The following is a 17,135-nucleotide window of genomic DNA, read 5'->3' as shown; positions in this document are numbered from 1 at the left end:
GATGAGGACCTTTGGAGGGCTATGGTACAGGTACAGGTCAATGGGATGGCAGAATAATAGATTGGCATGGACTACGTGGGCTGACGTGCCTGTTTCTTGACTCTAAGACTCTGAGATACTGGAAAAGTAGTTAATAATATTTAATAACTAAAATTAGCAAGGATAGTTTATCAAATAGGACAAGAACTTACATTGCCAAGATAGTGTCTTTCTTTTTCCACAAAGACAACATGTTCTACTCTGGACTATTTTGTACCAACATAGTCCCATGATACAGTTCCAAATGTACAGCGCCCAATCTGACTCACAAGATATTATTCATAGCAAACCTCTGGCTTGGTGGGGCCCCTGTTCCTATGAATTTATGAATGGATAATGAACCCATGAACACTAACTCACTAGTTTTGTTTTCTTATTGTAATTTATAGAATGTTTTATGTATTGTACTGTACTGCTGCAAAATAATACATTTCATGACATACAGTATATCAGTGACAATAAATCTGATTCTGATTGCTACTACTTTTGGAATTCTATCATGTCCAAAATTGTCCAGAGTGGAACTTGTCTTTGTGGAAAGAGGAGTATACCATCTTGGCAATGTAAATTCACAGTTTCACTGTATTAAGCAGTGAATATTCTGTGTAAAATTCTTTCAATTTGCAGTTCACACAGAAAGTATTCAGACTCTTGTTAAACGCTACACTTAAGGCAGGACTGAACATTTATTCTCAGCCACACCTTGGGTGCAGCAGCTTTGTATAAATGGGAAATGACGATCTTGAGCAATTCAGCACTGTTTAATCTTGAGCAAACATTAGTGATTGCTACAGCTTTTGTAAAAATGTGCTTATTGTGTTGTAACAGCAGCTATGTGGAAATTGCCAATGCCAACAAAAGAGGCCACTCAGTCCATCATATCAATGTTGACTCTCAATAGTATTCCATTGGCACAATCCTCCCTCTCGTCACTTTCTTCATGGCCCTGAAATTTACTGGCTCAACCCGCCCCCCCCCTCCCCCTTTGAATCACTTGCCACCCACTTATTGGTGGGTGCAGCAGGCTATCAAGAAAGCAAATGGGATGTTGACCTTCATCGCTAGAGGGATTGAATTTAAGAGCAGGGAGGTTATGCTGCACCTGTAGAGTGCACTGGTGAGGCTGCACCTGGAATACTGTGTGCAGTTCTGGTCTCCTTACTTGAGGAAGGATATACTGGCTTTGGAGGCAGTGCAGAGGAAGTTCACCAGGTTGATTCCAGAGATGAGGGGATTAGACTATGAGGAGAGATTGAGTCGCCTGGCACTGTACTCAGATAATTCAGAAGAATGAGAGGAGATCTTGTAGACACATATAAAATTATGAAAGGGATAGATAAGATAGAGGCAGGAAAGTTGTTTCCACTGATAGGTGAGACTAGAACTAGGGGACATAGCCTCAAGATTCTGGGGAGTAGATTTAGGACAGAGAGGAGGAACTGCTTTTCCAAGAGAGTGGTGAATCTGTGGAATTCTCTGCCCAATGAAGCAATGGAGGCTACCTCAGTAAATATATTTAATAGATTTTTGCATAGTAGGGGAATTAAGGGTTATGGGGAAAAGGCAGGTAGGTAGAGATGAGTCCATGGCCAGATCAGTCATGATCTTATTGAATGGCCGAGCAGGCTCGACAGGCCAGATGGCCTACTCCTGCTCCTATTTCTTATGTTACTGTAAGGGGTAACAAACAATCTGTGGGAGGCGCTCGGTGAGCTGAACAGCCTCTGTGGGGGGGAAATGAAATGAAGTATGTTTTTGGTCAAAACTCTGCACCAGGACTGGTCTCTTCAAGGCATGCTGATTTTGAAGATCTCCCTCCTCTCACTGGTGATAGTTCTGTGAGAGCCCCTTTCCCTCTGTGGTTTTGATTGCACCAGGGTTTCAAGCTGAAACAGTATTTCCTTCCCTACCCACAAATATGGGTGATGGGGTGGAGATACATCTCTACCAAAGGAGATGCAAGGTCCTCCTTCCCTCCGCTACCCTGCAGGCCACCCTTGGGCAAGGTGTAGCACCTGAAAGCCCCCCAATCAGGGTAACATAAAGCCATGGTAGCAGATGGTGGGTGGCCATGTGAGCAGCTGGTGCACATCACAAGTCCTGGTTATGTGACCACCAACACCAATATCTGAAGAGGATTGATAATGGCCGGGGTCACCCGTCTTGTAAAGTCACTGCTCAGAAGAAGGTAGTGGCCAACGACTTCTGTAGAAAATTTGCCAAGAACGATCATCATCATGGGACCATGATCGCTCACGTCATACAACATGGCACACAATGCTGATGACGGCCCACAAAAGCTGCTCAGCCCTCCGAGCTCCTCCAGCAGATTGTTTCCACCATCTGCTGTCTCTTAAGTCTACTGAAAGGGGAACTTGCAAGCAGATGTAGGAGGAAACCACAGCAGCGAGAGGTGTCACAGGGAGAAAGTGCACAGAGGTCAGGACTGACCCCTGGCCCCCGAGAGCTGTGAGGTAATTGTTCCAGCCCAGCAGCTCTGCTTCCAATGTACACACTTACAATTCCATTGTTAGTAAGAAGAGATCAATGGAACTCTCCTGCTTTCCTAATGCCTGGATATACATTTTCTAAGTTGGGCAAACGTATCATGAAGGGTCCCACCCACCCTGGTTATGAACTGTTTGTCACACTCTCATCAGGTAAGGCCACACAGCATCCACACCAGGGCTACTAGACTCAAAAACCTTTATTTCCCCCAAGCAGATCAACACCTCCACCCACTAACTCACCACCACTACATCCACATCAGCCACACCTCTCCTTAGTCACTCAGCACCCTTCATATCCCTATGAACTGCTACTTTACACTTGCACTCCACATACCTCATCCCCACACTGACACAGTCACTGTCCTACTTCATTTTCCATGTGCCCTGCTGCTACCTAGAGGAGTTCCTCTTGAAAGAGTCACTTTTTTACTTTAACACTTCCTGTCAGTCACCTTATGTTCAGATACTCCTGTACCTGGTGTCACTTTATGTACATACTCTGTATATAAGCTAATCTTACTATATACAGCCACACCCAAACAGTTACTTGTACATTTTTTTTATAGGATTGCTTTTATATTTTTATGGTGTTTTTTTTAAAAGCTGTGTCAAATCTGGAGTAACAATCACTTTGTTCTCCTTTATGCTTGTGTACTGACGAATGTCACTCAACAATCTTGGTTCTTGAATTAGAAGCAATTAAGGAAGCAGGAATATGAACGTTCAGATGACAAAATACCACCAACATTTGGAAAGTATAAAAGGGAAGATAGTTCCAATAATAATATATCATCCATGTGAACTCCCAGCATGTTGTGAGGGCTGCAAAATAACCTTTCATATTGGCCTTCTGTTTTTCTCTTCAAATTTTTGGCCATCCTGCATGACTCTGCAGGATACCTCTCCTCCCTCATGACAGAGGGTATGAGGAGGAGAGGTATCTCCTCGTGAAGCGGTATAGGACTAGTTTGACAAGCCAGTACTTTACTTCTAAAGTCAAATTCAAAGTGAATTTATTATCAAAGTCCATATATGTCACCATACACTACCCTGAGATTCATTTTCTTGTATGCATTCACTTGAAAATAAGGAAATGCAATAGAATTTATTAGACCACAAGACCATACGGCATAGGAGCAGAACTAGTCTATTTGGCCCATCAAGTCTGCTCCACCATTTGACCATGGCTGATCCACTTCCCTCTCAACCCTATTCTCCACCCTTCTCCCTGTAACCTTTCACACCTGTAACAAATTCCACAGATTCACCATCCTCTGGCTAAGGAAATTCCTCTTAATCGCTGTTCTAAATGGATGTCCCTCTATTCTGAGATTGTGTCCTCTGGTTCTAGATTACCCCACTATTGAAAATACCTTCTCCATATCCACTCTATCTAGACCATTCAATGTTCAATAGCTTTCACTGAGATCCCCCTTGTTCTTCAAAATTCATGACAAACTATAAGTTACAAAGACTGTCAAACAACCAAAAGGAGTCAAATAGTGCAAATCATAAAAAAGTAAATAAATAATGCTACAAACATGAATTTGAGTCCTTGAAAGTGGGCGTATAGGTTGTGGAGTCAGTTCAGCATTAAGGTAAGTGAAGTTATCCACACTAGTTCAGGAGCCTGATGGTTGTAGGGTAGCAGCCAGTCAGTTCAGTCTGAGCTATTCATAAAACAAAGAGGTAGTAATCAAATTATTTCAAACTTGGATTTTGTAACTGGAAATATAGACAACTAGAAGTCAAGGTGTTGTTTAAAAGGAGAAAGAGCTGCTCAATAGTCTTGATAGAAGCATATGAAGCTTTGGCCAATCAACATTGAGAATGCATTAACCACAGAGGGCAAAAGGGAGATGTCAGCTTTGAAAACACCTCTCATGCCCTCAAGATTTCTCAATGCACTTTGGAACCACTGAGGTGCAGAACCTACTAAAATGAAGAGAAACCGTATCAGCTAATATACACTCGGAAGGTATCACTGAGTTGAGATGAATGATGGAAAATTCCAGGCTTGGCTATACTGAAAATGGAAATGCCATTTTTGACACCTTGTGTAGTTATAAGCACCATACAGAATGTCTTTGCACCAAAGAAATACCAGGGAGAAGATCAGATGGAGGATCAGGTTGGAGGAACTTCAGAGGGCCTAAGGCAGATTATTAACACCAGTGGAGATCAACTGCAGTTGGTTTGGGGGAAGCAAATATTCCAGAAGAGAATGAAAAACAAGAACTTGCCTTAAGGAAGATTAACACATCCTCAAACATTTTTAACTGCCAGATTCTCCAACAACAATTTGCAATAAGCTCTTCAGATCTGTATGGGGAACCAGTGAGTGTGGGGGTTCAAGGTTTTTAGAGCACCTGATTTGGTTAATTGTTGTTTAATGAGAATCATTAATCATTTAGAGTTCCTTGTGTCTTTCTCTGTGGTCTCCTGGTACTTTCTGTTTAAGCTTGTTAAGTTTATTTTGATAGGATCAGGGTTCCCAGTTACTTGAATTATTTAAATAGATGCCCGATTAGCACTGATTGCAGAGTCAGAGTTTTGAGAATGTTACTTCTTCTAATATCACTCAGCTGAGCCACCAATGTTTTATTTTGGAATTATTATGAATAAACTCTGGTCGCCATCTCTACATCAGAGTCTGTTTCACCTCTACACCTCGGTTCTGATATGACCTGCGCACATCATGACAGGCGGAGGTCTTGAGTTATGCTGGAACAGGTTTTAATCATCCAGTTCAGATCATCTTTAGCTCTCAAGACACACTCATCAACTGTGCTCTCTGGGTAAAGAAATATGCAAGCATCACCAACTGAAATTATTCTAGAGGCCTCATTTGGAGTATAGAGTGCAGTTCTGGCCACTCACCTACAGGAAAGATGTCAATAAGATTGAAAGAGTACAGAGAAAATTTACAAGGATGTTGAGGACCTGAGTTATGGGGAAAGGTAGAATAGGTTAATAACTTAGGTTAATAGGTTAAAACTAATACCCCTCATAATTTTGTATATCTCTATCAAATGTCCCCTCATTCTTCAACGATCTAGAGAATAGTTTTTAAACATTTTTTTTATTGACATACAATGCAGAGTAAGCCCTTTTGGCCTTCGAGCTGTCCCACCCAGTAATCCCCCAATTTTAATCCTGGCCTGTTGATGGGACAACTTTACAATGACCTATTACCTACCAACGGTATGTCTTTTGAATGTGGGAGGAAACCCATGCAGTCATGCGGAGAACATACAAACTCCTTACAGGCAGCGAAAGGAATTGGACCTGGGTCGCTGGTACTGTAAAACATTGTGCAAACCACTACACTACCATGGTAGATAGGGCAAATGCAAACAACCTTTTTCCACTGTGGTTAACTAAGACTAGGACTAGAGGGCATAGATTAAGAGTGAAAGGTTAAATATTTAAGGGTACCTGACAGGGAACTTTTTCACTCAGAGGGTAGTGAGAGTGTGGAGTGAGCTGCCAGCAGAGGAGGTGGATATGAGTTTGATTTCAACATCTAAGAGATTAGGTTAAGTACATAGATTGGAGGGCTATGGAGGTCTGTAGTCCAAGTGAGGTCAATGAGACTGGGCAGAATAATAGCTTGGCATGGGCTAGATGGGCCAAAGGCCTATCTACATTATGTTTCTGAGCTATAGTGTTCTATGACTCTGACTATGACATTGTTACCTTTGTTAAGCTGCTAATGTGTGTCTTATATATGGAAAACTCTACTTCTGAAAGCATGCCATGTACAATTTAGCCACCAGGCTCTATATAAAATTCCATTTCACATGACACAGGCTGCATAACAGAATTTCCTTTGAAGGAGGCATTAGTCTGAGTCCCCACCTGAAGTCTGGGGCCATTTTGAGAAATACAACGGCAGAATTCTCACTGGAGTCATGGGCGATGCTTATCCCTGCACCCACATCAAAAAGGATGCACATTTCCTCATCATTGCCAGTTTGTAATTGATGGCATCATGCTGATTAGAAATTGTCTGCTGCTTTATACTTTGCAAAGTTGACTGTTCTTCAAATGGACTTCCTTTTAAAAGCAAACTGCATTGCAATATTAAGAATTTGTGAAAGGTATTTGGAAAAATTTTAGACAATACAATCCAACACCAGGATAGGAAAACATATTTCCACAGCCTAGACTTTGTTTGGGAATTGGTGGGAATTCCTGGTGAATCCCAGACTCGAATCTAACCATAGTTCATGCCTCTCAGATTCCCAGGTAATGTGAATGTGTTTATCATTTTCTTCATCCTGATTCTTCACCCGTGCATGTTTCATGCCTTCTAAAACCATATGACCATATATAAACATATAACAATTACAGCACGGAAGCAGGCCATCTCAGCCCTTCTAGTCCGTGCCGAATGCTTACTCTCACCTAATCCCACTGACCCGCACTCAGCCCATAACCCTCCATTCCTTTCCTGTCCATATACCTATCCAATTTTGCTTTAAATGACAATACCAAACCTGCCTCTACCACTTCTACTGGAAGCTCATTCCACACAGCTACCACTCTCTGAGTAAAGAAATTCCCCCTTGTGTTACCCTTAAACTTTTGCCGCCTAAGTCTCAACTCATATCCTCTTGTTTGAATCTTCCCTACTCTCAATGGAAAAAGCCTATCCACGTCAACTCTATCTCCCTCATAATTTTAAATACCTCTATCAAGTCCCCCCTCAACCTCTACGCTCTGAAGAATATAGACCTAACTTGTTCAATCTTTCCCTGTAACTTAGGAGCTGAAACTCAGGTTCTACACATAGCTGTCCACTCTGATTCTCTAAGGGACCAATTTTATCCCTCACTATCCTTTTGCTATTAATATAACTGTAGAAACCCTTTGCAGTTATTTTCACGTTACTTGCCAAAGCAAACTCTTTTAGCTTTTTTAATTTCTTTGTTAAGATTCTTCTTACGTTCTTTATATTCCTCGAGCACCTCATTTACTCCATGCTGCCTATATTTATTGTAGATATCTTTCTTTTTCCTAACCAAGTTTCCAATATCCCTTGAAAACCATGGCTCTCTCAAACTTTTAACCTTTCCTTTCAACCTAACAGAAACATAAAGATTCTGTACCCTCAAAATTTCACCTTTAAATGACCGCCATTTCTCTATTACATCCTTCCCATAAAACAAATTGTCCCAATCCACTCCTTCTAAATCCTTCCGCATCGCCTCAAAGTTAGCCTTTCTCCAATCAAAAATCTCAACCCTGGGTCCAGTCCTATCCTTCTCCATAATTATATTGAAACTAATGGCATTGTGATCACTGGACCAGAAGTGCTCCCCAACACATACCTTCGTCACCTGACCTATTTCATTCCCTAACAGAAGATCCAACACTGCCCCTTCTCTGGTTGGTACTTTTATGTATTGCTGCAAAAAACTATCCTGCACATGTTTTACAAACTCCAAACCATCCATCCCTTTTACAGTATGGGCTTCCCAGTCTATGTGTGGAAAATTAAAATCTCCCACAATTACAACCCTGTGCTTACTACAAATATCTGCTATCTCTTTGCAAATTTGCTCCTCCAATTCTTGCTCCCTATTAGGTGGTCTATAATACACCCCTATAAGTGTTACTATACTTTTCCCATTCCTGAATTCCACTCAACTAGCCTCCCTAGACAAGCCCTCTCATCTATCCTGCCAGAGCACCGCTGTAATATTTTCTCTGACAAGCAACGCAACACCTCCCCCTCTTGTCCCTCCGATTCTATCACACCTGAAGCAACGAAATCCAGGAATATTTAGTTGCCAATCACACCCCTCCTGCAACCATGTTTCACTAACAGCTACAACATCATATTTCCAGGTATCAATCCATGCTCTAAGCTCATCCACCTTTCTTACAATGCTCCTAGCATTAAAATAAATGCATTTAAGAAATTCTCCACCTCTTCCTCTCTGTTTATCCCTAACAGTACAAAGAACTTTACTGTCTTCTTTTTCTTCCTTCTCCCATACATCTGTTCCTAAACTCTGGTTCCCCTCCCCCCTCATATCTGGTTTAAATCCACTGGAACTTCTCTAGCAAAGCTACCTGTAAGAATATTTGTCCCCCTCCAGTTCAGATGTAAACCGTTCTGCCGGAACAAGTCCCACCTTCCCTGGAAAACTGCCCAATTATCTATAAATCTGAAGCCCTCCCTTCTGCACCATGTCTACAGCCACGTGTTGATCCTCCTAAGTGCCTTTCACAACCTCTTCATATCCCAACGCAATTTGCAATTAAAAGGATGAATTTCTGAAGATCAAGGTGCAAGTAATCTCCCTGTACTTACATTGCAGAATCCTCCTGTGCCAGGTTTAACAGCATTTCCATTTGTTTCAGTGAATTACTCAAGAGAGACAACTTTTTTGCCAGTCACCTGCCTGACATAATCAGTGTTTATATTTTTGTGACTTGTGAGCTCTTTACACACCTGGATCTGGGATGACCATGGTCAATCCTTCGCCATCTCACCACTTCCCTCAGTAACCCCATCTCTCAATTCTCTCAATATTAAAAAATCTACTGATCTCTGTTTCAAACATAGTGTCTGAGATTCCATTGCCTCTTGGAGTAGAGAATTGCAAATATTTGCTCCTCTATGAATGAAGAAATTACTTTTCATTTTTTTTCCTGATTGGCCTACTCCTTATTCTGAAACTGTGACCATTGGCTCTGGATGTCAGGCAGCGAAATCAACATCTTTCCCATCTTCACCAGAACATACTGCTGCAATTCTACCCACTAGAGAGCATTCTCACATCAGCCATTACTGCCTGATTTGGTGCAGCATCCTCCAACAAAATACAAACGTTTGTACTAAAACTACAGCAAACTTTCAGGTCAGCAGAAAAGGTCACTGGGTGCAGTCTACCATCTCTGTAGGGCTTATGTGTATCCAGAAGTGGGCAGGTAAATAGCATTGAGGACATTACTCACCCACCAAACTGCCTTTTCCAAAATCTCTCTTCTCGAAAGCACTATATGGCTATTAAAACAAAAACCTCACACTATTTTAAATGTTCCTGCAGGCCGGTAGTTAATCTGATCAACTATTCTAGTTAGCCCCCCAACTTCCTCAATCTATTACCATGATCACTGCACTTTAAACCACTTTTTATAATGCTGCTTATATTGTAAGCACATGCTGGTATTTATGTATTTATGCATATTTTATTTTATGTCCATCCTTTAACCTCTGACTTTACTTATTTTTATATAATCCTTTATTCTTTATCATTAATGAATGTTGTTGCTTTTTGTTGCATGTCATACATTGACCAACACACCACAGCAAATTCTTAATGCATGTAAATATATATGGTAAATAAAACTGATACTTAATCCTCGATCTTTGCATTATTCTGTTGATAAACCTTGGCAGGTCTCATAAGAATTTTGTATATTTCAGTGAGATCATCTAAACTCAAGATGTACATCTTTCCTTAGTAGGGACACCAACCTCTTAACAATATTCCAGGTGTTGTCTCAGCAGGCACCATAGAATTGGAACAAGACATCTCTAATCTTGTAGTCAAATCTTCTTGCAATAAATATCAACGAACCACTTCCTTTCCTAAGTAACACATACAAAATGTTGAAGGAAGTCAGTAGGTCAGGCAGCATCAATGGAGAGGAACTAACAGTTGACGTTTTGGGCTGAGCCCCTTCATGAAGACCGGAGAGGAAGAGGGAAGAAGCCTGAATAAGAAGGCAGGAGGAGGAGTAGGAGTAACATTCTGTCATTCTTTTAAAGGTTATCCAGTGCTCCCAGAACACCAGCACTATTCAATTCTTTTGCATTTCAAAAATACTCAGTCTATTTTTCTATGACAACTCTAGTTAAAAATAATGACCCTTGAGGGAACTATCTTACATACTCTTGTTGGGTCTTACCTTAATGCTCATAGCACTTTTCTCTCCTAATAGGCTTTAGATCATGCATGTCATCTTCTCCTTTTGGGAATGGAACTAATGAAGACCTCAACGCTGGAGCTGGTAGAAGATGATGAATGTGGAGTGAATGATCTCCAGTTATCCTTCAGTCCATGCCCTGTGAACCCTGTCCCTGATCTGTCAAGGACTGTGTGGTTGCTGCCCATGCATTAGTCTTCTGACGTTAAACAGAGTCACTAATCGGTGTTCTCCATTAAGGGAATAACCCCTCAAGAGAACATCATACTCAACTCAAATGATGGCACAACTTTTCAAAGTGAAGAAAAACAATAGGACAAACTTATTAAATGAAAATGATGAAAAATGTTTCACGTAGCATTTATTTCCCTAGTTAATCAACAACCTGGTTCAACAAAATGTCCATTTTAAGAGGCCCATGACACCATGTAAAAACATTTTGCATGTGTTGCATGCACTTTATAAACAGCTCAGGTCCAGGTACACCCAATCCACAGTGTCTTCACCTTTACTGTCCCTCTCCCCACTGCTGGCATCTCACCTGTCTACCCCATCACTATGGAGAGATGGTGAGTGGAGATGCAGGGATTTCCCAAAGAAAGTGCTTATTCATTGTCAAAGGAGGTACTGAAAGAGCAATAGAGTAAAAGAAAGGATGGGAAAGGATAAGAGAGAGCCCTGACAGTGAAGCATCCAATCTTATAGTTAACTGTGGCTTTCTTACTGTGTGTGCCCAGTCCAACTCCCACAGTGTAGCTGTGCATCACTTTGGTGTACCACCGCCTCTGGCATCTCCCCTCCTGGACTTGTGCAACAAACAAGCCCAAGGCATGAGACTGAAGGTCATTGCTGTAAACCTGATAGGAAAGAATTTGTAGTGTTTTGGGGAGTGAGAGCAGCTGAAGAGCCAAGAGGCTTCCTTTCACCCTGTAGACATACTGTTTTTACAAATGTCATCGCTCAGCATTGGAAACATCTGCAAGGTCTGGATAAAGCTATTCTATGGCCTAGGTTTAATTCACAGGCTTGTTATTGTCAGCCCCATAGACAACAGCAAACCCACTTCAACCGCTGACTGACAGAACTCTTTGGATATATAACTACTCAGAACAAACCAACCTGATTTAGAAGTGGGACAACTCACTCCATTTCAAAAGCAACATGAGGAAAATTCTCCCAGAACTTGCTGCAAGTGACAACAGCTGTGAGGCAGAAAGCTTTTGTCATGGAATTGGAAACTAAATGGACAAAGATCAGAAGACAGTAACAAACTCAATGGCCCACATTAATTCTATGATCTAGAAAGATCAATGATTGATTTGTGCCCACACTCTTATTAGGTTTGGCTCTGCAGTTCTACTTAGTATATTGAAACAGTTTCTGTTCAAAGACAATTCAAAATTAGGCCACGAATGGAGACGACTGATGCCTGAGTGTGAGGAAACAGTCAACATCAGCACATAATTCTATAAACGCAGTTGCAGTTTATAAATCAGAGGAGTCCAAATATCTTGTTCAGATGTGCAGATCTCTGTGGACATGTGAGACAAATTGGAAAATGCTGAAGTTTGCTTGATACAATAAATTCTAGCCAAAAGGCAACCAGCTAACCCTCAAAGTATGCTAGGGTACATACTCTGTATTTAAGTACAGAGTATGGAATATGTCTGGTTTAAAGAGACACTACCTCATGAAGCCCTTGCTGTGACTGTCAAAATGTGATGACTGCTTTGTGCACTTAGCCAACTGAGGTCTTTATTTGCATGGAGAGATGTTCTTATTCTGCCCTCTGGAAGAAGGTTCTCTTTACACAGGCAAGCAGGACAATCTCAGCCAGATCTGAGAAGTGCAGCATTAGGAAAGATCAAACAAGCTTGTATGAAATTAGGAGGGGCTTTATTAGAATTAATTAGAGTGATGGAGGGAGGTGGGGTATCTGGAGGATATGGAGCATAAACAAGACTTGTATCATTTTGAACCTCTGGAATATTTCTAACCAAATAATAAAAATGGTGTTGAATATCAACAGGCAACAGGGCTTGGTTGAGTCCACATCTTCCACCTGTCTCTCGCCTCTGAAGTTTCTCCGGTTGCCGTGCTGCTTACTCGAACCAGTGGTCTCCCATACAGTCGCGATTCCATTCCTGGCCGCACAGCCAGCACCACTGAAACTGGCATGGGGCCCTGGGGCAGCTCATGTGCATACAGCCTCCTATCACAAGGAAACACATTGTCAGGCTTGTATGTCAAGTACTACGGTAATATTAACTAGGTGATATTAAAGTCAACAGATAAGGGAAGTGGGGGCGGGGTGGTGGTGGATTTTCATTCCTAGTAAGGACTGTACAGTTTTTGGATGCAAAGCAAAGCATAAAGGTGGAAGGGTTTCAGTCTCCTGAGAGTCCCAGAGAGGAAGCAAAGAGTACAAACAGTACTAGACTCCTAGGTGGGACACTTCCAACAAAAGGGCCAAGAAAGCAGATAACAGCTAAAGATAACCACTCTTAGGAAGCTTCCCTGAGGAACACTGCCACAAGAAAGCAGCATCCACCATCAAGGACCCCCATTATCCAGGCCATGCTCGCTTGCTGCTACTACCGCTGGGCAGAAGGTACTGGAGCTTTAGGTCCCAGACCACCAGGTTCAGGAACAGTTACTACCCTTCAACCATCAGGCTCAACAAGCAGTTTGGATCACTTCACTCACCTCAACTCTGAACGGATTTCACAACCTACAGACTCACTTTCAATGACTCTATAACTCATAGTCTCAGTCTTACTTATTTATTATTTGCACAATTTGTCCTCTTTTACACATTGGTTCTTTGTCAGTATTTGTTTATGTAGTTTGTCACAAATTCTATTTTAATTTTTTACTTCCTGTGAATGCCTGCAAGAAAATGAATCTCAGGGTAGTATATGGTGACATACACATAATTTGATAATAAATTTACTTTGATTTTGTCTTTGAGGATCTCCTCAAAGTGATACTTTCAAATTTCATTTATCACCATTGGCCACCATACTTTTACTCTCACCTCTCCTCAGAGCATTCAGCTCTCATGTAGGTTCTAAGTTGTGCTGAGGTTTGGAGCAAAGTGGTATCTGGGAGACAAGACTGAGCAGTGGCATTTGATGGTATCACTGATGGGTCTTCCATTCAAAGATGAGAGAGGTTGCTAGGACAGTTGGTTTCATTTGTCCTGTCTGTTATGGAAATACCACAACTACTTTCCGCATTGTGATGCAAATCCTTGTGTACAGGGACATCTTGGCCAGGGGAGAAGTTGAGAAAACAGCATACAAAATGCTGGGGGAACTCAGCAGGACAGGCAGCATCTACTGGGGGGAATAAAGAGTCAAAGTTTCAGGCTGAAACCCTTCACCAGGACAAGAAAGGAATTGGGGAAGAAACCAGAATAAGATGATGGTGGTGGTGGTGGATGAAGTCAGAGGTGATAGGTGGAAGGTAAAGGGCTGAAGAAAAAGGAATCTGATAGGATAGGAGAGTGGACTATGGGAGAAAGGAAAGGAGGAGGGTCACCAGACAGCGGTGATGGCAGGTGAGGAGAAGAGGAGTAAGCAGGGAATGAGAATGGAAAATTATAAAACAGAGAAAGGGGAGGGTGGAAAAATGACCAGAAGTTAGAGAAATCAATGTTCATGCTGTCATGGTTGGAAATTACCCATAGATGCTGCCTGACCTGTTGAGTTCCTCCAGCATTTTGTGTGTTGCTGTGGTTTCCCAGCATCCGCTGAATCTCTTGTGTTTATAAATTGATCAAGTCTTTGCCAGGTGAACTTGCATGAGTCCAACCTTACCTTGAGTTATTGCCACTGAATGCTACAGCCACCTCTGAGAGCATCAAGAGACAATATATTCGTGTCTCACGCATTGGCAGGGCATGGCAGACTTGCTTTGCTCAAGGGCATAGTGAGTTAATTGAGCATGTATAACAAAATGGCAACTTGTCATCTATTTTCCCTATAAATATTAAAAATTACTAAAATTAGTCTCACACTTTTTATGGTTGGTGTTGAACTCTCAGACTCTTGATGGCTTTTTAGATTGCAAAGTACATGCATGAAACAAGGTCTTCTGCTGTGAAATATTGAAGTTAACAACTGGTTACATTATCTCGTAGCAGCTACCAATTTGACATTTTATAAGTGAATAATTCTGACCTATCCGACATCCGACCAGACTGATATTCCAACTAAATGGGTTAGATAATTCGGAAGGTTTGCATACACCATTATTCAACCCCTAACCTATGGAGAATTAGCTGGGCAACCCAGCAGCAGTGTTGGAAATGATTTAGCAACCTGAAGGAGTAGATGGAGATGCTAATTCAAAATCATTACTTTAACACAAGCACAATGCCATTGGTTGATTACAGAAAGCACCAGCTCACACAACAGATTGGCATGGTCCTGACTGAACAGCGGCAGGCATCCAAGGTTTGGCACTCCAGTTCCCTGGAGTATGGTTAGCTGCTGCCGTCCCTTTAAGACTCAGGTTGCCAATTAGTGCCTGCCACATTCCTTCATGAATAGTCTATTATTAAAGGCATCGTACTGAGCACTCTGTGTTCAATTGTAGGAGTTCCATTTCAAGTACTTTTGTTTGTGATTTCACCTTCAGATGTTGTTTGTGTTGTCTTGTTTATTTTGAGTCTGAGTTAATTCTAAACCTTACTCTGCACTCTCCTGAGGCTTGTTGAGTGAAAACATTGACAGGGAGATTACTGGATTCTTGATAGGCATGCTTTGGTCATGTATCCCATATCATACATGACTAAGGCAGGGAGATATAATTAAGTACAGAAGTTGGGATGTAATGTTAAAATTGTACAAGGCATTGGTAAGGCCAAATTTGGAATATTGTGTACAGTTCTGGTCACCGAATTATAGGAAAGATATCAATAAATTAGAGAGAGTGTAGAGACGATTTACTAGGATGTTACCTGGGTTTCAGCACTTAAGTTACAGAGAAAGGTTGAACAAGTTAGGTCTCTATTCATTGGAGCGTAGAAGGTTGAGGGGGGATTTGATCGAGGTATTTAAAATGTTGAGAGGGATAGATAGAGTTGACGTGAATAGGCTGTTTCCATTGAGAGTAGGGGAGATTCAAACGAGAGGACATGATTTGAGAGTTAGGGGGCAAAAGTTTAAGGGAAACACGAGGGGGTATTTCTTTACTCAGAGAGTGATAGCTGTGTGGAATGAGCTTCCTGTAGAAGTAGTAGAGGCCAGTTCAGTTGTGTCATTTAAGGTAAAATTGGATAGGTATATGGATAGGAAAGGAGTGGAGGGTTATGGGCTGAGTGCGGGTAGGTGGGACTAGGTGAGATTAAGAGTTCGGCACGGACTAGGAGGGCCGGAATGGCCTGTTTCCGTGCTGTGATTGTTATATGGTTATATGGTTATAATTAAGATACAGAAACATCTGAAAGATGGAATAGCCTCAAAGGAATGAATAGTTTCACCCTGTCCCTGTGTTCTTTGTAGAGAGCAAAGAAGCAGCACACCAGTAGCGTGCCTTCCAAGTAAATGAGGGAGTGAACAAATTTGCTGAAGGATATCACTCCCTTCAAATGCACCATTCTTCCCAAGTCAGGTGAACCTGAGGTGTGGAATAAGAGGTTAGTGCCGAGATTCCATGGTTATTTCCAACCTCCCGCTATAACTGGCAGAGATTCTTTACACAGAGAGTGGTGGGTGCGTGACAGATACATTAGGGACATATAAGAAACTCTTAGATAGGGAAATAGAAAATAGAAAGATGGAGGGTTAGATTGATCTCAGAGTAGATTAAAAGGTCTGCACAACATGATGAGCTGAAGGGCCTGTATTGTGCAGTAAAGTTCCACGTTCGAAATCCCAGGGGAGCATCACGAATGGGCAAAGTCACACTAGTAAATCATAGAAATGGCATTCATCCATTCTATTCAATAACCCACCTCAATACCAACCCCAGACCAACCCCTTTATATTGAAGTTCATCAGTTTTATTCAAGTTGATAATGATAAATTTCACATCAGTTTCTCACTGTTAAGGACCAGCAGCAGTGGAACTGTAAAAAGTCTAGACTGCTCTTCAAATCAAGTTGGCTTGTTAATTTGTACCCTGGATTATCAGTAATTATCAATAGATTATTAATACATTTTTGCAGTATTTTCCCCCATGGCCATATCTGAAGATCTTTTATTCCTGTAAATGGTATTTAGTGTTAATTATTGTTCAAGATTATACTATTATTGAGTCAGCTCAATATTACTGCAGGTACAGACCATTCTTCTCCACTGGTACTTGACATTTGGGACAAGGTTTAGTTGTTTCCTTGACGGTTTGCCTTGAAGCGTCTTCCCAGCGAGCTCGCTGGGCAGCTTGTTCATTGACGACATAATCCTACAGACAAGAGAACAAATGAATCATTATACCACCACACTCAATCCTCAAATTTATTCACAAATTAGGAAAGAACGTGGCACTGATTTTCTTTCTTCTCCTTTCCTGAAGGCATCGACTGCTTTCACGGTCTAAAGTTCCATAGAACCTGTCACCCTTTGGTACTCTGCTCAAAGGCCTATTATTCACTTATGAGCTCAAACAGTACCTTATTTGATTGTTGACCAT

The 17,135-nt window shown here is 41.5% G+C and overlaps 1 protein-coding gene across 1 annotated transcript in view; it reads right to left on the bottom strand.

Moving 5' to 3' along the window:
• Window positions 1–12,393: 12,393 nt before the first annotated feature.
• Window positions 12,394–17,135, bottom strand: part of prkn (parkin RBR E3 ubiquitin protein ligase) — a 1,122,674-nt gene continuing 1,117,932 nt past the window's right edge. Inside the window, exons 11-12 of the mRNA XM_073051587.1 lie at window positions 16,790–16,907; window positions 12,394–12,708 (exon numbers count right to left, since the gene is read on the bottom strand). Coding sequence (XP_072907688.1) covers window positions 12,599–12,708; window positions 16,790–16,907 — 228 coding nt within the window. The 3' untranslated portion in view covers window positions 12,394–12,598. The remainder of the gene's footprint in view (window positions 12,709–16,789; window positions 16,908–17,135) is intronic.

The sequence above is a fragment of the Hemitrygon akajei genome, chromosome 7 (genome assembly GCF_048418815.1).
Source record: "Hemitrygon akajei chromosome 7, sHemAka1.3, whole genome shotgun sequence".
NCBI lineage: Eukaryota > Metazoa > Chordata > Chondrichthyes > Myliobatiformes > Dasyatidae > Hemitrygon > Hemitrygon akajei.
This window is presented reverse-complemented; position numbering and strand designations above follow the sequence as displayed.